Source organism: Daucus carota, chromosome 9, assembly GCF_001625215.2.
Source record: "Daucus carota subsp. sativus chromosome 9, DH1 v3.0, whole genome shotgun sequence".
Lineage (NCBI taxonomy): Eukaryota > Viridiplantae > Streptophyta > Magnoliopsida > Apiales > Apiaceae > Daucus > Daucus carota.
In genome coordinates, this window is record NC_030389.2 from 3,967,022 (window position 1) to 3,994,135 (window position 27,114).

A 27,114-nucleotide genomic window follows, 5' to 3' on the forward strand; every position below is an offset into this window, starting at 1 on the left:
ACGACTAGTCGACTAGTCGATTAGACGGAGGTCCATCAACTCGCCTCGACTCATCGACGTGACAACCATGAATTAAAGGTTAATATTTTACAAGACTTGTAGACATCTAGGTAAGTTGTATTATTGAGCCTGTCACCTGAGAACTTTTTTGCCAGCAGTCTAACAAAAGTAGCCCTCTCTTCCACGTCCATGATTAAAGTCATGGATTGGAGTGTATATGTAGAAATGTATTTTCCTATATCTCATTGATGTATAATGTATACAATATATAGCAGACTACCAATAGCTATCATAGGCGACATTACAGGAGATATTAACAAGTACAGTAAACTGAAGCAATTACTGTAGAATCAAAACTGATCCTAAACTAAAGCTATTTTTGAATTCATATAATATCATATCTGTACTTTAAGTGATATGCTGATTTTGTGGGATTGCTTTAACATCCCCCCGCAAACTGGACGATCTTTGATGGAAAAGTTTGTGAGTGAGAAGAGAATGTCGGTGTTTATGAAGAGGCTTGGTAAGGTGGTCAGCTGGTTGATCAACAGATGGAATGTAACACACACGATGACTACCAGCAGCAACTTTTTCGCGAACAAAATGGTAATCTAATTCAATATGTTTGGTCCGGGCATGAAAAACTGGGTTAGAGGCCATGTATGTTGCACTTAAGTTATCACAGTGAAGAAGGATAGGAAACTGCACCTTAGTTCCAAGTTCGTGTAGTAAGAAAGCCAACCAAGTGGTTTCTACACTAGCATGTGAAAGGGCTCTGTATTCAGATTCAGCACTTGAGCGAGCAATTGTAGGTTGCTTTTTGGAGCACCAAGAGATCAGATTAGTGCCGATATAACAAAGATAATCAGATGTTGATCTGCGAGTTTCTGGACAGCCTGCCCAATCTGCGTCAGAATAAGCACTGATATGCAGTGGTTGACACTGGGGACGAATGAACAGGCCTTGATTAAGAGTACCCTTGATGTATCGAAGTATGCGCTTCGCAGCTAGTAAATGAGAAGTGCGCGGATGACTCATGAACTGGGAAATTGAGTTAACTGCATAGGCAATATCAGGACGAGTTATCGTCAAGTATTGAAGAGAACCAACAATTTCCCTAAAGGCAGTGGGATTGGCAAGTATGTCGCCATCATCAGAACTGAGAGTAGTTTTTGCTGACATGGGAGTACTTACTGGTTTAGAAAGCAGCATATCGTGCTTGACTAGAAGATCATGAGCATACTTAAGCTGACCAATATGTAGTCCATCATTTTGATAACTTACTTGTAAGCCAAGAAAATAATTCAAAGGACCCAAGTCTTTGATGTCAAATTCACGACCAAGTACATGAATGAATCTTTCCAGAAGGTTATTGTCGCTGCCCGTAATCACTATGTCGTCCACATATAGCAGAAAGTAGATTGTATGGTTGTTATGACGGAATATGAAGAGTGAGGGATCAGCTAAGCTTTGAACAAAACCAGCAGATTTGAGGAAAGTTTTCATACGGCGAAACCAAGCACGGGGGGGCCTGTTTTAGACCGTATAGCGCCTTGTGGAGCTTGCAAACATAATTGGGTCTAGATGGATCAACAAAACCAGGGGTTGAGCCATGTAAACTTCCTCCTTTAGTAATCCATGTAGGAATGCATTTTTGACATCTAATTGTCGAAGTGCCCATCCCCGAGAAAGCGCAAGACTAAGGACAGTCCTTATAGTGGCCGGTTTGATAACTGGGCTGAATGTTTCTTCGTAATCGATGCCTTGTTGTTGATGGAAACCTTTGGCAACAAGCCGAGCTTTATACCTTTCAATTGTGCCATCCGGATTACGCTTAGTACGAAACACCCATTGGCAGCCGATTGTGTTGTGAGATGGTGATGGAGGCACAAGAGTCCAAGTCTGATTTTTCATCAGTGCATTAACTTCCTCTGTCATAGCATTGCGCCAAACTTCATGTTTAGAAGCCTCTGTATAACATGTTGGTTCAGAATTTTCCACAGCGGTATGAAGAGCCTGAGGAAGGGGATGTTTTACAGCTGTAGCCTAACGTTTGTTCTGCGGAAGTGTGCCATCTTTAGAACAAGTTATCATTGGGTGTTGAGCAGATGGAAGAGGGAGCATTTGAGCCTCTGTTGGGGCTGATTCAGATGTCGTCGTGGTTTCTGTTGTCACCGATGTCGGAATTGAGACAGTTGTAGCTTTATTACGACGTTGATATGTGAGCACAGGTGGTGGATCATTTGAAGTTTGTGCAACTGAATTAGTAGCTGGCAATAATGGTGATTGAGACACTTCATTAGTGCGGGGAGAAGACTCTGTGGATGGAGTAATGTGATCTGGATGTGAAAATCCTTCTGATGGCCTCAAGAAAGAGGCTGGGCTCGGTAAAAGAGCAAATTCCAATGGACCAGGTGCCTGTACCTGCATATTTTTGTAAGGGAAACAAGTTTCGTTAAAAATGACATGTCTGGACACATAAAGACGACTAGTCTTGGGATCAAGACATCTATAACCCTTATGTTGTGGACTATATCCCAGGAAGACACATTCAATACTCCGACTGGATAATTTATCAGAAACATATGGACCAAGATATGGATAACAAGAACACCCAAAGACTCGTAGGGAAGAGTATGAAGGATGACTACCATAAAGACAATGATGTGGAGTATCCCAATTTAAGACAGAGGTGGGAAGGAGATTAATAAGATATACGGATGTTAAAACAGCTTCCCAAAGTTTGTGTGGAGCACTAGAAGTACGTAGGAGGTTACGGGCCATGGTTGCTATATGTCGGTGTTTTCTCTCGGCTAACCCATTTTGTTGAGGAGTGTGAGGACATGAGAAACGTTGTTGAATTCCCAGTGAGTTGCAATATCTAGTGAATTCATGATTGACATATTCATTCCCATTGTCACTTTGTAGAAATTTAATGGTGATGCCAAAGAGATTTTGAATTTTTGCAACCAATGTTTTAAAGTGAGTAAGTACTTCATTCTTCCTATGCATTGGATATATCCATGTATAGCGAGAAAATTCATCTGTGAAAAGTACATAATATTTAAATCCAGAGGTTGAAGAAGTTGATGAATACCATACATCACTATGGATAACAAAAAAAAGGGGAATCAGCATAAGATGTATTATTTTCAAAAGGCAATTTGTGAGACTTGCTAAGAGCACATTCATGACAGATTTCATGAAAAGAAATTTTAGAGCCAATACTAGGACTTAAACGTGACAAGACATCAGATGAGGGGTGACCAAGACGATTGTGCCAGATGGAAGAGTGTATAGTAGCAAGAGCTTGTGGAGTAGAAGAGGTGGAAGACAACTGAAGTTGATATAACCCGTCCTTACAAGGGCCCTGAAATAATAAACGACCAGTTTGTAAGCAATATATCTGATAAAAATCAGGGGCAAAGAGAAAGAAGACTTGATTATCTTTAGTAAAACGAGCAACAGATAACAAGTTTTTACGAATAGAAGGAATGTGGAAGATATTTTGCAAAGAAAAGTGAGAAGATCCCAAAGAAATTGGTAGGTTACCAGTATGAGAAACGGGCATTGAGTTCCCGTTACCCATATAAACATTATGAGGGCCACTGAATTCTTGAGGATTGTTGACAAGCATGGAGGTCATATGATGGGTGGCGCCAGTATCTGGGTACCAATTTGGGTCTGCAGCAAAATGGGCTCCGGCGAAGGGTGCAACTGTCGTTGGGCCTAAGAACTTGTGAGGGCATTGTTGTTGTCCGTGCTGGTTTGTGTGACAATTGGAACACCACATTGGAGCTGGGCCCAATATTCCATTGGATGGTTGAGGGCGAGGAGCCCATGGAGACGAGTATGGTCTAAGTGGAGAATACGGCTGCTGGAACAGTGGTGTCTGTTGTTGCTAAAAGTTGCGGCCTGAATTGTAGCTTCTTGATCTGTTGAAGTTTCGACCATTTGAATTATTTTTCTGAGGTTGATTTTCACGGCGAGTATTACTACCATGAAACAAAGCCGTTTCTGTTCCTTGTTCCTGCTTATGTGGTTTTTGGGCATCAAAGGCTAAGATGCGAGCACGTAACTCAGTAAAATTGGGAAGAGAAGAGTGTTGTGATAGAGCAGTGCGGAGCATGAGGTAGTCTGGTCCAAGTCCATGAAGTGTTGCAAGTACCAGATCTTCATCGGAGATAGGCTTTTTAATGGCTGCCAATTGATCAGAAAGTGACTTAGCATGTCGAAGATAATCATCGATTGATTGAGAACCTTTACTGAGCTCGAGTAGCTGAAGCTTGAGACTGGATGCACTAGCAGCAGAACGTTGTGAGAAGTGATTAGCTAAGCATTCCCAGATTTCTTTCGAGGTGTCAAAGCCAATTGTGAGTTGCGAGACGCTTTCAGACAAAGAAGTAGTAATAAGACTGACTATTTGTTGATCTATGATGAACCAATCCTCATATTTTGGGTTGGGAATTTCTTTTGCAGGTTCTGTTGGAGTCGCAGCAGTCATGACGGTGTGAGATGGTTCTGGTATAGAGCCATCAATGTATCCCCAGAATTTGGCACCATGAAGATAGGGCTTGATTTGTCTCAGCCAAATTAGGTAATTTGTTTCGATGAGTTTGGTGAATTGAGCTGTGTTTTGAGAAGGAAAAGAAGTAGGAGAAGAAAATGCAGAAGCCATGATGAGCAATGATGCGAAGAGAAAGAAAAGGGAGGAGATTTGATTCTAAACCTAGGCTGATACCATGTAGAAATGTATTTTCCTATATCTCATTGATGTATAATGTGTACAATATATAGCAGACTACCAATAGCTATCATAGGCGACATTACAGGCGACATTACATGAGATATTAACAAGTACAGTAAACTGAAGCAATTACTGTAGAATCAAAACTGATCCTAAACTAAAGCTATTTTTGAATTCATATAATATCATATCTGTACTTTAAGTGATATGCTGATTTTGTGGGATTGCTTTAACAGTATCAACTGAGATGAGTTAAGTACTTTACACAATGATATGTTTTGTTAGCAAGAAACATGTAAACCACCGTAATGAGATTATTAGTTGTTAAGAAATTATAATTACCAGAATGAGAAACCAACACAGTAAGAAATTAGGAATAAGCATCAGCTTCAAGCAAATTATATCTCAATGTTTCTCAGTGTCACTATGAGCTTGTGACTTGATGCTTAAAGTTTAGGCTAATTATATCTTCTTCTGATAAAGCAGTTATTTAAGCTTATTGTGATATTTATTTATAGCTCCATATAGGAGTCTCCGTGCTCAATCTCGAGGACTTGTTTGGGAACAGGATGTTTGTTACGCTTGTACGACATCACGAGTGAGGTCGTGCGCCTTGCTCTTATGAACTTATATTGATTAAATGACTTAATTTAAATATTATGGCTTGTTATTTTTTAATATATAGGCAATGCTTATCGACTTTTTAAAATTTATTCTCCAGACCCAACACATAAAATTACACATATTGAGGATGGACGGATAAGAGCATCCCGAAAAGATTATATACGATGTACCAATTTATAATTTAATATTTATGATATTTTCAATTTTATTCCAAACTACATCCTGATTATTTCCTAACAAGTTAGGATATCTAAATTCATTCCTTAAAAGGTAGCAGTTCCAAATTATAATTGAAAAGATTTCGATATTTTCAAATATCACTCCAAACTACATCCTAATTATTTCTTAACGAGTTAGAATATCTAAATTCATTCCTTAAAAAATAGCACTTCCTCATCTTATGTTTAAGAATAAAATATTCATTTTCTTCTTCTTTTCAATTTTTCCCTCCACATTATTTCTCTTGTAATAGAGTTTGATTTTAAATATATACAATAATAATAGGGAGTACAAGAATTGTTGTATGTAATTTAGTACTCTCTCCGTCCTAACCAGTTATATACATTTGGTTGGGACACGGAGACCAAGAAAAAGTGTAAAAAATGAGTAAAGTTGATAAAAAGTGAGTATAGTGGTGGGACTCATTTATATTTAATAATAGATTTGAGATGGTGGAGGAAATTAGTTAGTGTAATAGTGTTTATATTATTATAAAATGGAGATGGTGGAAGAAAGTAGTTAGTATAATGATGTTTTATATTATAAATATTTACTATTTATGGAATGTATACAATGGGGGGACGTCCCAAAATAGAAACTATATACAAATGAATGGGACGGAGGAAGTATAAATCCTAATCTATTGTAAGTTAAATTTATTATGCTCAAGAATAAAATGTTTATTTTCTTCTTTTTCACTTTCTTCCCTCCTTTTTTCAAATTTTTTTCTTTCTAATAGAGGTTGATTTTAAACATATAATAATAGCAAAGAGTACAAGAATTGTTCGAGTTGTAATTTAATATAATATCCTAATCTGCTTTAATTTAAACATCTTATTATATGTTTAAGAACTTACTTGGGGGATCGCCCTTAGAGATCCGGGATGTCAGATTCATATGCTGGTTTTTCTTTTAGAACTTGAGTTATTAGATTGGAGTGTTTTATTATTTATTTTATTCGTATAGCAAACTGAAGCTGAATATTTCAGCATTGTCAACTAGAGCATAGAATTTCAAAAACTTATGAAAAGCATACCAGGGAAACTTGAGGTTACGAGCTGAATACCGCTGGAAAACTTGAGGAATGTACACAAATAGGTTCCACTGTGTTGCCTTAATCTTGCATCTTATTCTATAAAAAACAACAAAAAAGTTCCACCCAGCTGACATTAAAGACCTGGGCTGACTAGTCTGATCAGCCGTTCAAGTTCTTTATTTGCGAGCACTGGCCAGATGAAGGTTTCTGTAATGCACTGAGAAGTCTGCAGACATCAGAATCAGACGACCTCAACTAAGTAGATTATACAATTTCAACTAAGTAGCTTAGTTTTTGAAATGGACTACTATCCTGCAGCATTAGCCAATTCAAGACTACTTAATTCTTGATAACACTGCTAACTGAAGTAACTATGGAATGAAATCCATACACATATAAGCTCTTTATCTCATTGCGTTGATAATTCAAAACTGCAGTTAAACTATATTAAGCCTTTTAGTTACTTCACGTAATAAAATTAAGATAAAAACATTCTATAAACAAAAAGTCGATGTAGTGCAGAGAAGCTCCATTCTTAAATTTAAATTTAACAAAATTATGTCAATAAACACCCAATCATTTGCAATCAGTCAGACAAGAACAGCAAAATTAACAATGACATTTGAAATGAATACTGCCAGGGTTGCAGACCCTAGAAATAAAAATGTTGGCAAATGGAAAATTATTTACCTTAGCAATCTCTCACTCTGTTAGACAAATGGAAAATACTTATTATGCAGAGCAAGAAAAGCAGGATCCTGTTCTTGTGATTTAAGTAGGACACTTATTATATCTACTAAAAAAAATTCCGCACATGTCTGCATGTGAGAAAATAACATTACAATATGTACTGTAACTCTCAATAGTTGCTTTTAAACCTACAAAAATGCTGGCAAAATCGAGAAGATTATGTACCTCAGAACTCTCTCCTTCGTTACACCTACAGCAAGTACTTCTTGCACAATGCAAGCAGAGTAGGATCCTGTTCTTGCACATCAAGTAAATCCAGTAAACCAGATGCAGTAGATGCGTCTGCTGCAAAGCCGCGACCAAACATTTCATCTAGGAGTACACCTGCTTCATAGTAATTCTTATTCTGTAAACAACCGCGGATAAGCATGTTGTATGTGACATCATTAGGAAAGCAATCATTAGCTTCCATTTCCCTGAATAGTTCATTTGCTTCATCCAATAACCCTTCATGACAATATGCTTGGATCATCACTGTGTATGTCTTGACATTAGGTCGCAAACCTTTCGCAGGAAGGTTGTCAAAAAGGCTTCTTGCATTCTCGAGATGTCCATTTTTGCTTAGTCCATTAATCAGAATAGTGTAAACATGTACATTAGGAACTAACCCACGGGATTCCAGTATTTGAAAAAAGGATAGTGCTTCAAATACATAACAATTCTGGCAAAGACCATGCAACAAGATACTGCATGTCACTTTATTTAACTCAACACCTTGGTTAATCATCTTTTCCTTAAAAAATTCACGTGCTTCAACATGTCTACCCGCATGAAAAAAACCTTGCAGTATAGTACTGTAAGTCTCAATAGTTGGGGCTAAACCTTCAGAGGGCATATGTTGAAAAAGAGCTATTGCTCTGTCCACTTTCTTCTTTCTACAGTACCCGTTGATCAGAATATTATAGCTAAGAGTATTAGGCAGTATTCCCTTTCTAGTCATGCTTTCGAACACTACTAATGCTTTATCAACCTTTCCCCGCAAGCAGTATCCATCCATTAGTGAGCTGTAAGTGACTACATCAGGATAATGGCCTCTTTGAATCATCAACTCTATCACATCCTCTGCATCTTCAATCATTCCTTCCTTGCAATACGCATCAACCAATATATTGTAAGTAAAAACATCTCGAGAAATGTTCCTAACATCCATCTCCTTGAGCAATTGTTTGACATCATGCCATCGATTAATGTCACACAGACCTTGAACTAAGGAGTTGTAGGTTATGACATCTGGGGATATGCCTTTCCTTGTCATTTGGTGGAGAAGACCCAATGCTTGATCAACTAATCTATGTTTACACAAACAATCAATAAGTGTGGTGTAAGTTACGGTATCAGGCTTGCAACCTTTCTTCTCCATATTTTTGAACAACTTAACAGCCACCGAAGGATTCCCTCTCTTGCAGATGCCGTCGATGATTGTGTTATAGGTTACAACATTGGGTTGAATAAGTTGAAATCTGATGAGGTTCTGGAACAAAAGCTGAGCCTCTTGAAGCATATCTTGGGAAATAAGGCCCCTGATGAGAGTGGTATAAGTCACCACACTTGGCACAAAACCGTGCTTGATGATTCCAGCCAATAGTGAAAAGGCAAAATCGACACGATTCAAGTGACAGAAACAGTTAATGGCAGTAGTGAAGGTATATATATTAAGGGGGATGCTTCGAACACGCATATCCCTAAAGAGAGACACAGCTACAGAGTACTCTTTCATTTTAACGAGGGCGGCTAGCAGTTGATTAAATTTAAGAACAGGAAGCATAGGCTTCATAAGGAGCATTTTATCAAACACTTGGAGAGCATCGTCGAGTTTATCGAAACCAACCTTGGATTTCTCATACAGTAATTGCTGAAGTAGCGCATGAGGTGTATTGGGAAAATGAGGAACATAGGGGTGTTTGGGGTTAGGTTTAGTGGAGAACATAAGAAAATGAGCATCGAATTGAAACAATGCGAGAGAACAAGTAGTAGTTGCAGACTCAGCTGCAGATCGTAGAAATGGTAGCATTGGTCTCAAGGAAGCGAGACTCCTCATCGCTGCTTATATAATCAGTTACTGTATGCTTCTTCTTGCCGGTGCTCTCACTTCACTGGATTCAGTTGGCCTGAATAAAAAAAAGGGAATAATGGGATCTACTTTGTGTTGCAAATTTGTAATTATATCTATATAATTTTTAAGAGGTAAAGTTTTATATTTATATAAATATAAAAATTAATATATAATTTTCATTTTAATCAATTTATTATTTTTTAGTTTTTTCCTTATATCATACGCTCTCCGTTTTAATATAACTAGCTTATAACCCGTGCATTCCGTGCAATGCACGAGCGGTTATAATATTTTTTATTGTATCATATATGTAGTTTAAATTTAACTAATTTTATTGTAAAAATAAAACTATGATAGACTAATGTGATTAAATAAATTTTTATTTAACTGCTGAATAAATTCTTAATAGTTAAGTTCGTCAAATGACTAATTAAAAATTAGGTTGAACATATATTTTGATGAGAATGTTACATATATTTGTTTACATGTTATAATTTAAGGAGATCTATAAACCCATATATAAATCAACCAATCAACCTTATAATATTTCGTTAGTAATAATTAATAATATAGTATATAACATATTATAAGTTAAAGAGACACGTAAACCCAAATATCGATCTATCATACTGACCTAAATTTTAATATTTGAATTTTGATTTGATTGATAATAAAAAAAATATATTATAACACATTATAAATTAATGAGGTCCGTGGGTTGAATACCAACCGTCTTGCCAAACTCGATTGATCGACGTGCCAACTAACCAATTGAAATTCTCATTTTTCGGCTTTTGGCTTTAACAGTATAATAATATATGGTTTAGTATAGATTTATAATATCACTTTTAAAGTGAGACCGTTAGAGTATTTAAAAAAATGTTAATTAATTTTGGTTTAATTATATATAATAATATTATGTTTTTATACATATGTCGCCCGTGTTAATTGTAGAAAATCGATTTTTTTAGTTTAGGAATCTGAAAAAAATAATGTGTTTTAGTTAAAAAGGTAATTATTATGTTGCTCGATGTTATTTCAAAAAATTGATTTTTTAGTTGGAAAATATAAAAAAGATAATATATTTTATTTAGAAAGAATAATTTGTTATATAGATAGGCCCTGTTTCGGTCCAAGTGAATAACTGGTTATATGCATAGGCCCATATTTTGGCCGAAGTACCGATCGACCAAACTTTTAATGTTTCGGCTTTAATAGTATAGTATGGATATTTTCTCCGGCCCTTTTTAGTTGTCACATTTGATTTTGACCAGTTAAATTGACTAAAATTTGACTAAAATTTATTGATATTTTATTAATTAATAAAAAAAAATTATGTCACCGAAAATAACTTTTAATCTACTTTAATATGTAAATTTCAGTTTTAAAATAATATAAGCGTGAATTAAAATTTTTATCAATAATTAAGCTATTTGATCAATAAAAATAAAAATGTAACAACTAAAAAGATATGGAGAGAATAGTTTTAAGAATAGAGCAAAGTCGGTCTTCTAATTTATATTTTAAAATTTTAAGGTGCGTAATTAAATTTAGCAGAGTGGAAAAATGAACTTGTGAACGGCTACTACCTTGGTTGTTGCTCATAACATTTAAACTATGAGCTTACTGTCAAAAAATCCATTAATCTTTTCATTATTTTGTTGATTAACAAACAACGTTTTTTTACTAACAAGTTAACCATCAACCTTTTCAAAATTAAGTAAATTTTAACCATGGTTAATTTAAAATCTCACATGATGTTTGCCACATCACTACTCCACCTACTTGCCACATGTAAATTATAAAAAATAACAATAACATCAATAATTCATTATCAAAATCAGAATATCAATAGAAAATCTAAAATCTCTATTGCCCCTCTCGTTCTTATTCATTTATAACATCCCAAGCCCATAACTTGATGCATACCGGACCCAACAACCCACCACAGGTCAGCCCAAAAGTGCTAGCAATTTGGTATACATTAGTTATTTGCTTGTGTTTATAAAGGCCCAAATACTCTTTTATCTAACCGGATGTTACAAACACCCCCTCTTATATGCTCGACGTCCTCGTCGAGCGCACAATCAAACTCGAAACCCGGGCAGTGCCTTGGCACTTCCGGTCGGGTATCGCTTTGATACCATTTATAACATCCCAAGCCCATAACTTGATGCATACCGGACCCAACAACCCACCACAGGTCGGCCCAAAAGTGCTAGCAATTTGGTATACATTAGTTATTTGCCACAAAGGCCTACAGTTGAAACCCTACCCAACGATCATCTTGCTGCACTCATTTCAATCGTTGTTCTTCGATTAATACGGTAAGTTCATCTTCGATTCTTCCTTTCACCTGATTTATATACTCATTTGTCATTAGGATTTCTGAATTCGATTAGTGTTCTTATGATTTGGGTTAATTTGGGTTTGTATTATATGGTTGTAGATATCAAGTATGGAGGAGGATTGCAAGTGTTTAAGGTTCAATTGGAGGTAATATACTGTCATTATTCAAGTATACCTAGATAAATGTAATATGCTAGATTTGGTGATCGACTTCGAAGATGAAGGTAAGAAGTCCGGCGTTGTGCTTAAATACAAATACGGGTGTTTTCATATGTGTACAAGATGGACCTTGTCAAATTGTTGAATGATAAAGACTTAATGGAGATGTTTACTAGGGTAAATGGGGGAGAAGTTTATAGATATATAGGTAGGTACAATGGTGAAGCCTAATCCATTATATGAGTTGTTTTTACAGTTTAAGCAAGAAAATAAGGAGGGGGATAATGAGGGGGATTAGGGGATGGATAAGAAGGGTGCTGATGAGGTAGATATTATGGAGGAGGGGGATGATATTGATGGAGATAAATACAATGAAAGAAGTTATAATACTGAAGACAGTGATTATAATGAAGAAAAGGAGCCTGATGAAGATATTGAGTCTAATGAAGAGAGTTTTGTATATAAGAATAATGAGGTCGCGGAGGATAATGGTGAAGATATTCATATTAATGAGGCTGTGGATGATTCTATTGAGGATATCTTTTTATCTGAATGTAAAATTCTATCATAATGACAAGTTTTTGGTTCAAAACTGAAGGAATTTGTCGATTTTACGTTCGAATGATTGAAAATTTTTATGTCTTCATGATTCAAAAAAATTATGAATGTTGTCTTATTAGTTTTATTTTATGAATTTGTAGATTGCAATAGAATTTGTTATACTGTAATTATGCTCGTACTCAATTACTTTTGATGAAAAAAATTGAATGGATTTTTTTTTTAATAATATCAGGTTGTTTGTTGGTTATTATGACAGGCTAACTAATAAAATTAATCTTCGGTGCCACGTGTACTATCTTGGTTTATCACATCAGTTGTCATTAACCATGATTAGTCCATTAACCGCTTTTTTGCATAATTTTGAAAAAATTATTGGTTGAACTTGTTAGTAAAAAAACATTTTTGGTTGATCAGCAAAATAGAGAAAAGGTTAATGAATTTTTGGCAATAAGCTCTTTAAACTATATGTTGATAAATTGGAATCAATCTTAAAATTAGAATTTAGGAAAACAGGCATCCATTAGATGAACTTAGGAACACACCTGCTTTGATTGAAATTTATACATATTATATAACTGAAAAAAATAGTAAAAATTGGGTTGATAAATTTGCATGAGCATTGTTGATTTCAATATATACAAAATGTTTTTACTATAGCAGTAACAGAGTGAACTAGGACACATTGTTGTACCCAAGTTAGTCATCGTCTCCAGCTCCGCCGAACCCTTCTGCATCTCCACCACCCCAATCTTGATCCCAAGTTAGTCATCGTCTCCAGCTCCATCGAACCCTTCTGCATCTCCGCCACCCCAATCTTGAACATCTGCTGGTCCATCATCGACATTAACATCTATAGCCATGTCGAAACCAATATCATCATTAGGGACTTCCTGCAGTTCTGGCACGGTCTTCTTAATCTCCATAGATGCAATGTTTGCGTCACTGAAAAAATCAGCATACGGCTTCGAAACCTGAACAGAGATATAAAATTTAAAAAATTCTTAATTATATACGCTCCATTGTTGTAGCAACAATAATCTTGAGATAACATATTTGTATATACGCCATGCCAATTGCCACATCTTAATAAAACTGTAACTAGAAATTTCATTCTCCATTCTTGTCCTAGCCAAATAAGGAAAAATTTAAATGTTCACATAAATTTTCAAAATTCAAATCAGTTGATGTAGATGTAGTCGAAGAAGATATAGAAACTTTGTTTCTGAGTGATGGTAAAGGAGATGCAAAGCAAATTTAGTCTAAAAAGATTTAACCACCTTGTAAAGAGCATTCCTCTTTTCTGCACTCTCGATGAGATTCTTCCAGTGCTCGTCTTTTCTCAAAGTTGAAGCAGAACCCACCACCTGAATAAACAAAGAGGCAGCTTCTGTTATATAAGCAAAGCTATGATTGTACTGTACACAGTTCTGAAAAAAATCAAAAAAAGCGCTTCAAATTTATTACCCAAACAGAAGACCTTGCTCTGGTAATTCCGACATTCATTCTCCGAGAATCAGCAACAAATCCGATGCCTTTATCTTTGCTTGCCCTGACACAAGAAAATATAGCAACATCTTTTTCTCTTCCCTGCATTAGGAACAGGATACATTTAACAAAATTTACAACTTTTAGAACGAGGAATACAAGTAATGCGCAAGATGCATCCGGTGATTATAACTTCAAATAAAATCTCAAGACGAATATAGAGCCATATTAATCTCAAACAATGAATAGTAAATTTTTATTTCAAAGAGATAAATTTGTTAGCAAATCAAATAACCATAAAGTGAAAAATTGCCTAAACATGAAAGCAGAAAGAAATTTTTTTACTTTTACCTGGAATCCATCCACAGTGTTGATGTCTACAAATTTCTTTGAATCTTCACCAAAGGTATCCTTGAACTTATCACGGAAGAGGCTTACTTGAGATCTATAGGGAGATATTATAGCAATTTGAGAGCTCGACTTGAGCTCTACAAATCTAGCTAATAACTTGTGATACATAAGCACAACAAACTCAGCCTCATCAACATTTTCCCAAGAGCCACTATTTGAAGGCTGGGACTCTTTTCCCTCATGTAAATCAAAAAAACAGAAAGGACCGAAGCAGCTGTATATGTGCCATGCACGTCTAGTTTCGCTTTCAACAGCAGGACCATCCTCCAAGGCCTCCTTGTAGAATTCTTTAGAAGGAAAGCTTCTTATCTGCAAGCAGATAGACTTGTGTACAGTAATATTATACAGATGATATAAGATATCAGCAGCCCTTTGTTATATAATAATATAATATACACTTATAGAATTGGCATTATATACAGTACTTGGGGCAGCTATATGTTGCAACTCTGAGAAAACCGACAAGTCAAACAAAAATATAAAGATACAAGTCTTCATGGAAGTTAGGGCAAAGGCATTATACCTCTGGATGCATGCGATACTGGGTCTTTAACATCTGTACGGGATACCCCGCTTCTTGAAATCTCTTAAACAAGCTCATCCCGTACCTATTACATAGGGTTAGGGAAAAAATTATGCAACATAATTACATAAGATGAAGATGATGATTGATAAACCGCCATGTTTAAAACCAGTTTATACACTACTCTGAACATATATGCATTCCTTACTTAAATTTCTCGGCAACAGGAGAAATCACAGTGGCTGGAAGTTGAAGAGGATCACCAACCTAAATAGATTAGAAATGATGTCTGAGAAAGTAATCACAAACCAGAAGTGGTAAAATTTATCAGCTAGCAAATTGATATAACCAAATTGGCATAATATAAACCTTTTATCTTCACTTCCTAGTTGCCAAAAGATTATGACAAAGTGTTTATATATACTGTTTTATGTTTTATGATATCTCATAATATACAGCACCGCAAAATCTTTTCCAGAGCCTCCCATCAATCATCACATGGAGTATGCAATGTGTTCAATATTTTCTTTGAATTTAAAGTAATGCTCGAAATGAAATTTTGCAAATAGGGATTTGTTCTTACTATATTCCATCCTGTTTTAATTGTCCCTTTTGAAAGCAAAATTTGTCCTAAATTAGTTGCCCCTTCTCTTCATTCAATGTGCATTTATCAACAATCTTCCAAAATTACTCATACTTATTTGTTATTTTCAGTTGTAGCCTCCTAATACTATCATAAGTTGATGTTATAAATGTGGGTAGATATGGGAAAAAAGTACTACTTTTAAAACTTCTTAATATGTGTGAAATCTTCAAAAGGGACATTTAATTTGGGATGCAGTAAACATTACGTTTGTGAAGCCAATAAACAAGCATTGCATATATTCAGTGTTCTAAAAGTCAATGATCAATCGCTAGACGGTAGCTCACCGTCTCGATTAAGCATATATCAGGTCAAAAATCGTTTTTCATAAAATCGGTCAAAAATCGTCCTGTTGATTATAATTAGTAAAATTCATGAGAAAACATTTAAAATTAAAATAATAATTAAAAAGGTAGAAACTTGGACAAAAAAGTAAGAGAAGTATTACTTTCGTATATATTATTCATAATTTAGATGGTTAAATTATTTATTCTAATGTATTACTCCCTCCGTCCCCCTGAGTAGTATACATCGGGGGACGGGGACGCGGCACGGACTTTAATGCTCCTGTAAAGTGTAGTTGTGTAATTTATTTTTAAAATTTTCTTTTTCTGAATTAAAGTTTAGATGTTATATTTTTATTCAAAAAAAGAAAATCTCAAAAATAAGTTACGGAACTATGTTTTATAAGAGCATTGAAATGCGTGTCGAGCAGTTAAAAAGAAACGTATACAATTAAATGGGACAGAGGGAGTAATATATATATATAAAGATTATCTCTAACTACGATAACAAAATAATTATAAGTATATTAATCATATAAAAACTAATATAACTTCACTGATTAAGTCCCATTTCCACTTTTTACCATGCTACATATATCAATTAACTAGCAAATACTATAAAATAGTTGGAGAGAATATTCCATATTACTAGCATGTTTTATGTACCAGGAATACTTGCTTGCATCCATTAGCCAGTGGAACAAGAGTTGCTGCTTCTATCTATTCATGACAAAAATTCAAAATCAGATGAAGATCTAAAATAGATTAAAGCAGGTTCCTAATAGTGAATCTCTGAGCATTTCTGAAAACAGACCTAGCATAAAAATATCCTAACCTAAATTTAGATGTACTGAGTACACATTCTCACACACTCAAGTAAATATCTATAATCTTCCACAGATATACTAAAATGTGTTCCACTAGAATGTTCATGGGAACTTATATATAAGATCTGTCTGCCAAGTTAATGAAGACCTGATGTCCCCAAAAGGAGGTAAAAAGAGACAAATTAAGGGAATAACCAGTGGCGCCCATGAATTGTATTAAGGGGGCTAAGTTTTACTTCTAAAAAATCACGGATCAGAAAAAAACATTCCAATACATTAACATTAACATCATTCGAATTCATTACATATACTATAAAAACAATTCTTACAATGACATTCTTCTAGGTGCCATATTTTGAAATCTCATTATAATGTCTTTGACATCAATTGAATTTTGGGGGGGGCTAAATTAATTTTTACAATTTTCTGTATGCATATAAAAAAAATCCTTTTTTTTAAGTTCAGGGAGCTACAGCACCGCCCACCCACCCACCCCCGTGCGCCCGCCCCTCACCAGGTCCTCCCATTGGAATAACAATACAACAATAATTCCAGTATGAATATTTACACCATGTGAAAGCGGTAACCTGTTAGCTACTTTGTTGTAACTAGCAATTTTTGCTGATATGAACGACTCAAGTTGATACTTGAAGGACCAGGGAAAATAATGCTACTTACTGGTATAATATAAAATTACATGTTATACTTACAATGCTACTTACTGGTATAATATAAAATTACATGTTATAAAGTAAATATCAGTATTAGTAACTTAAATGTTTCTCAACAGAATAAAACACAATTTGTTATTACAGCATTCGACTGGGTACTAACGACTTTGAATATATAACTGCTAAGAAATTTTAATCCATATATTGAGCAAACGTACCGCTTGGGCAGCTTCATCAATTATAACAACATCAAAAGTGCGATTCAGTTTACTGAAAAGAGATGAACCACTGAAACTGAGTGTAGAGAATACCTGCAACAAGTTCAGGAATCAGCAAAGATATCAAAGTTCAATTTTAAACAGAAGACTAGAATAACATACAATTGCTGCTTCATCTAAAATTGAATTACGAATGGCATTTTTATCCCTTCCAGCACTTCCATGTTTCTGTTTTTCACCAGTCTGGAAATCCACGCCAGCAAGTTTTTGTTCCACCTAAAAATTAGGACATAAGGAGCCTGTCTAAACGAAGGTACACAAATTTTCAGAAAGTTTACCAATCTGTTTGTCTTGCCAGGTACTTACAAGATGATCCATAGATACGGCAGCAACAGAGTGATGGACGTTGAGACCAATTCGTACAATTTTAGGGGTGTATAAACGATCATTTTCATCATGAATACCTAAGAACAGCCAAAAATGACGTATATTAATTGGACACACAAACAATTCTATCACAAGGAAAAAGATGCTGCTTGTAGAAATCTTCAGAACTGATACTTGTAAAAGCTGGGAAGAGGCAAGCGCGGGAAACAACAAAAAGTTTGCAAAAAACAAGAGGCATAAAGTGTCGTGTATATCTTCCATCAAGTAAGGTAACATGACTATCAAGCACAAACTCTAAAATATGAACCGAGAAAAGCTTGCATACTTTGCAAAAGACGTCACCTTGGTTGGCAAACATATATGCCAAAAGCCAATCGTGGTGACAACCATTAAAGCGGAATAGAAATATAGAAACCTAGGTAGTAATTCAGGGCCGGTTTTGAGGGAGTGCAACAAGTGCAACAGCACAGGGCCCATGAAAATTTAGGGCCCCCAATTTATAACTGCTTCTTTCTATCTTTTGGTATACTCATGATAAATATAATATAAAATTAATATCTCTTTAATTTTTATCATTATTTTATTTAAACACTAATCAATTCTCAACTCCCAAGACCCAGCCATGCACGTCTCTTCTTATTCCTTCTCTCTCTCCCCACAAACTAGTACCCTGTACAAGCAGTAAATCCCACACGGTCACACACATATTCAAGTCTAACTACTCAAAAAACAAACAATTTTTCGGTTGTAGTATAATTTTGTTTATGATATCTTGTTATTTTAAATATATTAAAATTTTATTTTGTCATTTGGAAGGGCCTCATTCTTAAAGTCAGCACAGGGCCTCAAAAAAATCCCAGACGGCCCTGGGTAGTAGGCACTCTTTAATCTTTATCATCTCAAGAATAGATAAGATTCCAGGAACTATATATACATATCATGTAATGAAACCTGCATATGCTTAAAATTATAATGTAAGCTGACACAGATAAAAGTACCAATACAATATGACGATAAACAGTATATGCATCGTCAAATCATCAAACACAAGTTGTACAAAATCACCAATAAGTGGCGCCATCTAACTACCGAATCATGTCAACTGATTTGCATGCTTCCCCATTAATTTAATAACACAGCAGCAAAGTGGCAGATTTTGATCAAGAAGAAGAGGGGGAGAGTTCACATAACTGAAATAAATGTATGAGAATCTAGAAGTTTCTAGGAGTCCAACCATTAATCGGCAAGCAAAAATAGAGATTGGTAGCTTGAGAAGATGAATGATACCTTTCAGTACACGCAAAACAATCTCGTCCAATGCAGAGTTTGACGGGGCACAGACTAGAACACGCACGCGATATTTGCGACTAGAATTAACCACCTCTGGTTTCTGTACATTAAACTAAGCTTAGAAAATTGTACCAAGATATACATCACTACAGCACGGAACAATGTGATAACATACCAAATCATTGCCAGTGGTCGGGAAAAAACCATCGTCACCATTTTTAGGCATAATCGCATCCCTAGGATTAGTACCACCTAACCAAGGTGAGGCCTTCGTCCAGTGATTGTATCTATATAGTATCGAAAATTCAACAGTTAAATTCATAAAAGGTTAAAAGTTCAATATGATAATTCTACATTTTAAATAAGACAATACTTAACTAAATAGAACACAGTTACACAGGTTTATTCAAAGATTCCGGCACCGGAGTTATACTGATCAATTTGTTTCAGGTCATATAATCTGTTGTAAATACAACATAGACGACCCAGGGGCCAGGGTTACTCTGGGAGTACCCTGGGATGACAAGGATATATTGATTATATGTATTACAGAACCAAAAACATGAAATAGTTGGTTCAAGGTGGTAAATTAAGGAAGGCCAAAGATCTAATTTTATACTTTGATATTGCATAATGTAGAGGCCCTAAATGTCAATTTTATTAACCTTAAATAACAAAGTTCCTCTTAATCCACACAGTTAGGTCTTTCTACTAAAACATAGCCCATCTCTAATATTTTTCTCTTTGTTTTATTTTTGGAAAAGAAAATTCCTCCCTCTGCCACTCGTTATATAGAGTATAGACTATTCTTTTGTAAGGATTTACTAAAAATCACTTATAAATAGTACTGTAACGTTTTCCTTTTCGCTTTCTACTCAAGAAAAGCAGATGAATTGCTTCTCGAGATAGGGGGTCGTTGCAATTTTTTTAATAAGGTACACAAAATTGTCAGGGACAGGGGAGTGAGGAATTGAACCAATGATCTTGGTCATGGGAGACAGTTGAGTTGCCAGTTACCACTACACTGAGCCACCTACACATGTTTAGTTTTAGTACGAATCTTTACTTGACAGTATATTATCTGCTTTAACTTTATCATTTCGGTGTTCAAATTTCTGATGCATTTCTCTCTTCCTGGAGTCTGTAAATATTTTTTAATGTACAAGGAGAGGGAGGTGAGGGATGAAACTTAAACTCAAAAACTAGTCCAGAGTAAAGTTAATAGTATTATTGCAGATAAATTGTTAAAGGTCCTATGCACTATATATAGGTATTGAGGAGTATGTCGTGTACTTGTACACAAGCATGGAAGCATGCAACATCTAATAATCTGCTGCCTGAGAACTTCTATTAGACAATAATGTAGTTTTGATCAGGGGCAGATCTAATAAGGGGCACGTGTAACATCTAAAAGAAATTGATGTTTTTTCACCATTAGAAACTTTGAAAAAATAGAGAAGTGCCCCCACAAAAATTTAAAAATAAAATAAAATATGAGGGTGCTTTCCTAGATTTACTCGTTGCTCCCCTAAGATTGTTTTCTGCATCTGCCCCTAATTTTGATGAAGCCTCCCCTGAAATTTCACGCCTCAAACATACAGATAGAACTTCAGAATTCATCAATAATGATGGTGAGAATTAACTCAATTTAAGATTATTCATCTGCTGATTCTTCCTAAAGAATTTTACCAGCTTATGTCACTTGTTCCACTCTAGTAACTCCAGCTCAGTGATTTCATGGCAAAGGCTTCACATATAATTCGCATCCAACCCTTAGAGATAATGTGACAAGGAGCCAGATAAGTTTAACTTTCATAATTTTTTTAACATCTTGCCATGGATGGTTTCGATTGTACTTATGCATTACTCTTCTTCACTTATGGCTATATATATAAATATATATATATATATATATATATATATGTATATATGTATTACCTATAGAATGTTGAAGCCCTTGTTCATCATACCTTTTACCCATTTATTTGTTCATCCGTTAACAATCCTCTCTTGACTCCGTATGCATTAGATTACTCGGTTAATAGAAATGTTTCACAATATCAGCCTTCATAAAAACCTACTGCAGCTTCATACCACAGGCTTGGTTTATTAGATTATTATTTAATAAACAAAGATCTGTGCACTAAATAATGCTGTTGGAAAAATCCTTTCTCATATTCCCCAATAAGGTTACATCCTTTAAACAAACCACTTTCTTCCCTGACCAAAATCCAACATCACACTCTTGAAAATTCGGACCATATCCTCACTACTTTGGTGACTTGATTACAAGAGCTTAGATATGAGATTGAATAGCCATTCAAGATCCACATAAGATAAAGGATAAATGAAGCAATATATGCGGGCACGTACTTTTCCTGAAATGGTAGTTCAGGCCCACGCTTTATTTCTGTTAATCTACCCCTACATTAAAAAAATTAAATAAGTCAACAATATATTATTTCCATAAATAGAGACTCTAAATCAGTATGGCAGATGAACAATGGATTATAGAAGTTTGATCTAAATACTTACTTGGAGTGTATTCTAACTGGAATTGCGTGCAAAATGACACTAAGAATCCCCAGGATAGTTTGTGTTTTTCCTGTTCCTGGTGGGCCCTATAAGTTGCTCACTGTTAGGCATAACAAGCAAAAATAGAAGTCCCAAAGTCTTTAGGCATAATTGTATGCAACCAATATTATGATGATAACAGACAATCGAATTTGTTAGCAGCAGCGGTATCAAACATTTAATGTGTGTTCCGGTGGGGAGGGGGGGGCAGCCAGAATAACAATGAATATGAATCTTACATGATTTTTGCCAATTATTGAAAGCACAGTCTTGAACAAAACCACTAATCTACAAACCAATGGACCAACTGAAATTATTTTAAAAGCTTATAATATTCTGCAACAGTAAAACCATCTCGAGAGACTATGTGTCTCAACTGGATTTCATGTTGTAAATCAGGGTATTGGTTGCTCAAAGAATCTCAGGAGTGCATGATAATACGTCACATTGTTCGTTTTTTCTGGTTAAAATAGTTCATTTACTACTTTAAATTTTGTCCAAAGTTAAGATTGCTATAGTATGCATTTCTAAGATTCCAGTTAATTTTTGAAAACCGTTTTTCAAATATAAATATAAAAAATCTAGAGCTTAACAATCAACAATAAATGAAACATTATATCATGTGTAATCGTTACCAGGACTCTCCAATTTTGCCTTTCTACTCGTGTCCACCAGACATAAGGGGATAAGACTGTAAGTTGAATCTATCTTATTGGAACCGAAAATTTCACCTCACAGCATTCAATTTCAAAATAATAAAACTCTACTTAAAACTTGTTTATAGAAAGAATGATCCACGGTAACACGGTTTAGTCGTTTTAATGTAATTCTTTAAATTTTATACTATATTTTGACATACATGATTAAGTGGATAATTGGATATGATTTATGTGTAGTAGCCACTATCTTCATGAATGTAAAACATATTAGTCTATATAGGGTTTCACTTGTTTAAGCTTACATGTTCAGTCCCCGCACCCATGTCCAATTTCGGATCCATATCCGGAAATCCTAATGTTTTATAACTAGTTGACTCTTAGATCTACACCCGTGTTCGACACCCATACGGCCTCTCTGAGGGGTTGTTGTGTAACAAGTGCATAATATCCGCTAGACGTATATACCCCCAGTCTGAGTAACACAGTGTCACATAGGTTACTCAATATATAAGGCCAATAAATAAGGCAATAGATCAAACACGAGGGACAACAAAAAGAGAAACAAGCTACATCCTTCTAACTTTGTTACATGCTCAAACTGCATAATATTTCAGGTGTTAGCCATTGGTATTCTTATTGTGTTGCAATCATGTATGTTATATTAGCCTTTAGATATATCCGGGGATACGAAAGTCTAACAGTAAATATGTCAGCCTACACATTCAGAGAGTATAAGGTTGTTCCCATCCTTGTTCCATGATTGCAAGGTCTCTCGTGATTGACATTTATAGTTCCAAACGATGAGTTTCTTAAGGCAGATATTATGGCTGCACTTTTAAAGTGTGCAAGGTGGCTGATATAATCTCAGTTTAAAAAAACGGAAGTATACTGCAAAATATTCTCTCCTCAACAAACAGTCCATTCACTATATAAGTATTGGCATGTAACTGGGATTCAGACTGCATAGCATTTCAAGTGCTGCAACTGGCACACTATTGTCAATCAACCATGTATACTTTTTAGTCCCTAAATAGAGTCAAGTGCTGTATACAAAAGTATTATTAACTAGTAACCAAATTTTGACATAAACATCTCAGTGATTTAATCATTACCGGTGCTTTCAGATGAATACAAAGCATAGCATTACTTTTAACTTCTTAAAACACCACAAAAATATATGAAAAAGATCTAGCAATACTGATTCCTTCAAGTGAAAGAGCATTTTCCATTATTTTAGAGATAACATAGATGTCGAACGACAATATACTATAAACAAGGAATGCAGTACTATATAGATGAAGGAGAGTTGAAATGCAACTACAGTTAAATAAAGAATTAATGACACATAAGAAGCCAAACCTGTATCAAGACAAATGGTTTGCGTGACAGACCAGCCTGAATCAAGCAATTATGTATTAGCACACACATAAGTATTTTTCATTCATCTGTGCGTGTGTATATCAATAAATGATGTATAAGCAAAGTAGTTGTCTGTTAACTGAGGAATGAACAAGACTAAAAGGACGGGAAGGAGACTCTGACTAGGTTAAAGAACTCACATCTATGGCTTCTAGTTGGGATGCATTGTGATTGCTTTTTATGTAATCCTTCAGGGAACTAGAAATATCCCAGGCCCGATCTTCAGAAGATTGTTGGCTTTCAGCTGCCTTCAATATTAAATCTTTGAATGGAAGAGAGCCAACTGAACGGAGAGCGACATATTCTCGGACAATTGTAGACAAACTGCAGATCTGAACAGTTAAATTTAGTAATTACATATTGGCAATTTATACAAAGTAACTTGTGTGTTCACCAGAGAAATTGTCAAGGTGAGAACATCAACTTGTATGTCCGTACAAAAAAAAAACCACAACATGAATCTAAAAATTGATTATCAATTACTGTATGAGAAGTCAGAAAACATGTGATCAACTAGACAGAAAAAACAATGTGGAGTAACAACAAAATAAATACATAGATAATACAGAAAATTACTTTCTTAATGACCCAAGTTTTCTGTGATTCTTTCACAAGAGGGCGCATACGCGACAGCCTTGGGCAAGATTTGACCTCATCAGCATTTGATCCTTTAACCTCTCCACCTAACTCCATTCTAAGTCCAATCTTTCCTCCATTGCTACCTGATTGCTTATACTCGACCAACCCAAACGCGTATATAGTTGAGAGGTCTTCACTTTCTTCAAGCTGCAAAAGTCACTCGTCCAGGGATGTAGTCTATAGATTAATAGAATATTAACTATAGCTATTTGGCATATATATGACTTAAAAAATTTAAAGCGGTAACCATTTAGCATGTATAGTAGCAGAGCTGGCCACAAAAACTTTTAAACATACCAACTTATTTACACTGTTAATAGTATCACTTTTTAAGAACATACAGATTCTGACTATAAATAATATCACTTTTAAGAACATACAGAATCTGAAAAACACCTGATACCTTCTTCCTAGAGAGGAGCAATAGATCATTTTGTTGAATTGAATCCCAATTCTCCCCAAAAACCACTGGTAGGTGAAACCCGTCAGCCTCATTGCATTCAACAATTATGCCAGTCTTCCATTCTATGTCTACCAAAAAGAAGAATATAGATATCAGATAAAGCGTCATGCAGTCATATCGTACACCGATATCCATGTCAAAACATTAATTTACGCCAACTTCCTTTTCCACATAACAGCATCTTATATATCAGCTACATAACTAAATCTTCTAATTCAATCTGAAATCTGTGAGTAGTGCACTCATATATTAGGCTGTTAAAATAATATAAGGAGTCACATTCTGGTGCCAGCATGATAATGTTAACAACCAAGCAAATTCAGTATTCGTATATGAAGTATACAGCATTCCAAATCAGAGGTTACAGTCATGCTATCAAGATAGTAAAAAAATATATATATATAATCATGGAAGTAATCGCCCCCAATTCACAAAATACAGGGACTTTAATCAATTGCTGTACAGTGTACGCCATTAAATACATAACATTTTCAAAGACCCTCCCAGTGTATATTTCAAACATCTGTGAAGGTGTGTGTATGATCATCAGCATAAGGCCTCACACCAAACCACGACTTGGAAAAAGGCCAAACATGAACAACTTGCTTTACTAACCAAGTGCACAGGAACTCATAAAAACCACATTATTCTCTACGAAAAACATAAAAAAAGGTACCTTCTTCCTGGTCCTTTTGCTGAACAATCTGAGCCTTAACTTCTTCAAACAAGAGAGGTTCGAATATAGAAATATACTCATTAACATCTTTATAAGTATGCTTCACTTCTTTCAAACCCAGATCACCAGCTTTTTTATTGTTTTTCTGGTCCTAAAAAATAAAAAATACCAAAAAAACACAATACTGAACATGGGTATCAACAAATACATATAAAGATTGAATCTTCATGTATATATTCTTGAAAAAAAATCAAGAAAATAAAAAACTGAACATGGGTATGAATGAATACATGTAAAGATAAAATCTTAATGGAAATATACTTACAGATTCTCGAAGGAGACGAAGATAATCCCAGCTTAGAACTATTTTGTAAAAACGAAGTGTGCAAGCTTCTTCCTCAACCTTGATTTTGTCTACAGCCATTGATGATGCTTTTTGTCAGGCTGTAGACAATCCGGGGAAGACAGGGTTTTTGGGGTTTAGGGTTTATGTTTTTTCTTTTAGTTCTTGTCCAAACATGAACACCAAACTAAAGAAAATTGAAAACTTTTGGGTATGTTTTTGCCTTTGTACCTAACAATTGATTCGGAGCAAAGATGAAAAACAATTTTTTCCTAAAATAGTCAAATTTAATTCATATATCTTAGATATCATTATTTATTAGTTAAATTTGGAGTTTCCATTTTTTAAATAACAAAAGTGAAAGCTTCAAGGAAGTGAAAATTGAGAGAGGAGATTGAACTCGACGTATTATCCGATTTGATTCAAATATTAATAAATTTGATTTAAGTCATGTGTGAGATGGTAGGAGTGTTGTTTAAAATCATGTGTTCTTATAAAAATGTTTTTAGAAAAATATTATCATGAACACTAGTTATCTTTTTGATAATTTTTAATATTTATAATTTTTGTATTATAATATTGAAAAATAATATCCAGTGAGATTTGATAGTTAAATCTATTAAAATTCTCATTGAGATTTGATAGTTAAATCTGTTAAAATTCTCATAAAATGCTGCAAGACAATTTTTTTTTAAAAATGTTAGATACATACTTTTATTAGAAGTGTTAAAAACAGTTGTTCAAAAAAAATACTTTTACAATTATCAATAATTTTATTATTATTGACAAAAAATTCTGAAGACATGCAAAAAGACCTTTTGAAACTCTATATATAACTCACTGGAGGCGGAAGAATTTCCGTCCTAGTTGAATCGAAAACTCCAACCGACACCTTCGCATTTTAAAACTCTATATGTAACTCACTAGAGGTGGAAATTTCAGAATTCCCGTCCTAGTTGAATGCAAAAGGGGAATTTGGCAAGAATCCTCATTTTTACTATCTTTATTATCTTTATTGCGGAATTACTACATACCTTGAATCATTGCAAAAATGCGATTTCTTTGGTGAAGTAAGAGAAAAAAACAGAAGAGTAAACCAAATAC

General features: G+C 34.8%; 3 protein-coding genes across 5 annotated transcripts in view; all 3 read right to left on the reverse strand.

The window, feature by feature from the left end:
* LOC135149291 (putative pentatricopeptide repeat-containing protein At1g12700, mitochondrial) overlaps positions 1-9,524 on the reverse strand; it is a 32,287-nt gene extending 22,763 nt beyond the window's left edge. For 2 of the 3 annotated variants that reach the window (XM_064084605.1, XM_064084607.1), the window contains exons 1-2: positions 7,317-9,524; positions 6,627-6,852 (exon numbers count right to left, since the gene is read on the reverse strand). In XM_064084605.1, coding sequence (XP_063940675.1) covers positions 7,567-9,414 — 1,848 coding nt within the window. In that variant the 5' untranslated portion in view covers positions 9,415-9,524 and the 3' untranslated portion in view covers positions 6,627-6,852; positions 7,317-7,566. Of the gene's footprint in view, positions 1-250; positions 5,329-5,359; positions 6,853-7,316 lie in introns of those variants that run through there. The other variant, XM_064084606.1, reaches the window with a different exon arrangement.
* On the reverse strand, positions 409-1,506 carry LOC135149279 (uncharacterized mitochondrial protein AtMg00810-like). The gene has a single exon (XM_064084513.1). It carries the CDS (start codon positions 1,504-1,506, stop codon positions 409-411), a length of 1,098 nt encoding a protein of 365 aa, XP_063940583.1.
* Positions 9,525-13,044: 3,520 nt separating the features above from the next.
* On the reverse strand, positions 13,045-26,275 carry LOC108201084 (probable helicase MAGATAMA 3). The gene is made up of 20 exons (XM_017369370.2): positions 25,993-26,275; positions 25,668-25,818; positions 24,932-25,059; positions 24,466-24,675; positions 24,030-24,221; positions 23,830-23,865; positions 21,773-21,858; positions 21,611-21,661; positions 19,413-19,524; positions 19,235-19,337; positions 17,927-18,024; positions 17,723-17,836; positions 17,561-17,653; positions 16,511-16,564; positions 15,126-15,184; positions 14,918-15,002; positions 14,335-14,703; positions 13,963-14,085; positions 13,776-13,862; positions 13,045-13,469 (listed from the first exon to the last, which is right to left on the reverse strand). The coding sequence occupies exons 1-20, from the start codon at positions 26,089-26,091 to the stop codon at positions 13,260-13,262; spliced, it is 2,460 nt and encodes an 819-aa protein (XP_017224859.1). The 5' UTR covers positions 26,092-26,275; the 3' UTR covers positions 13,045-13,259.
* Between the last annotated feature and the right edge of the window lie 839 nt (positions 26,276-27,114).

What these genes read in the sequence shown, in the direction of transcription:
- LOC108201084 (XM_017369370.2), bottom strand. Translation starts at nt 26,091, where the DNA reads ATGGCTGTAGACAAAATCAAGGTTGAGGAAGAAGCTTGCACACTTCGT. An exon ending in TTCGTCTCCTTCGAGAATCT is followed by an intron (nt 25,819 to 25,992) that starts GTAAGTATATTT and finishes TTTATTTTTTAG; the next exon opens with GACCAGAAAAACAATAAAAA. An exon ending in CCGTATCTATGGATCATCTT is followed by an intron (nt 17,837 to 17,926) that starts GTAAGTACCTGG and finishes CCTAATTTTTAG; the next exon opens with GTGGAACAAAAACTTGCTGG.
- LOC135149279 (XM_064084513.1), bottom strand. Translation starts at nt 1,506, where the DNA reads ATGAAAACTTTCCTCAAATCTGCTGGTTTTGTTCAAAGCTTAGCTGAT.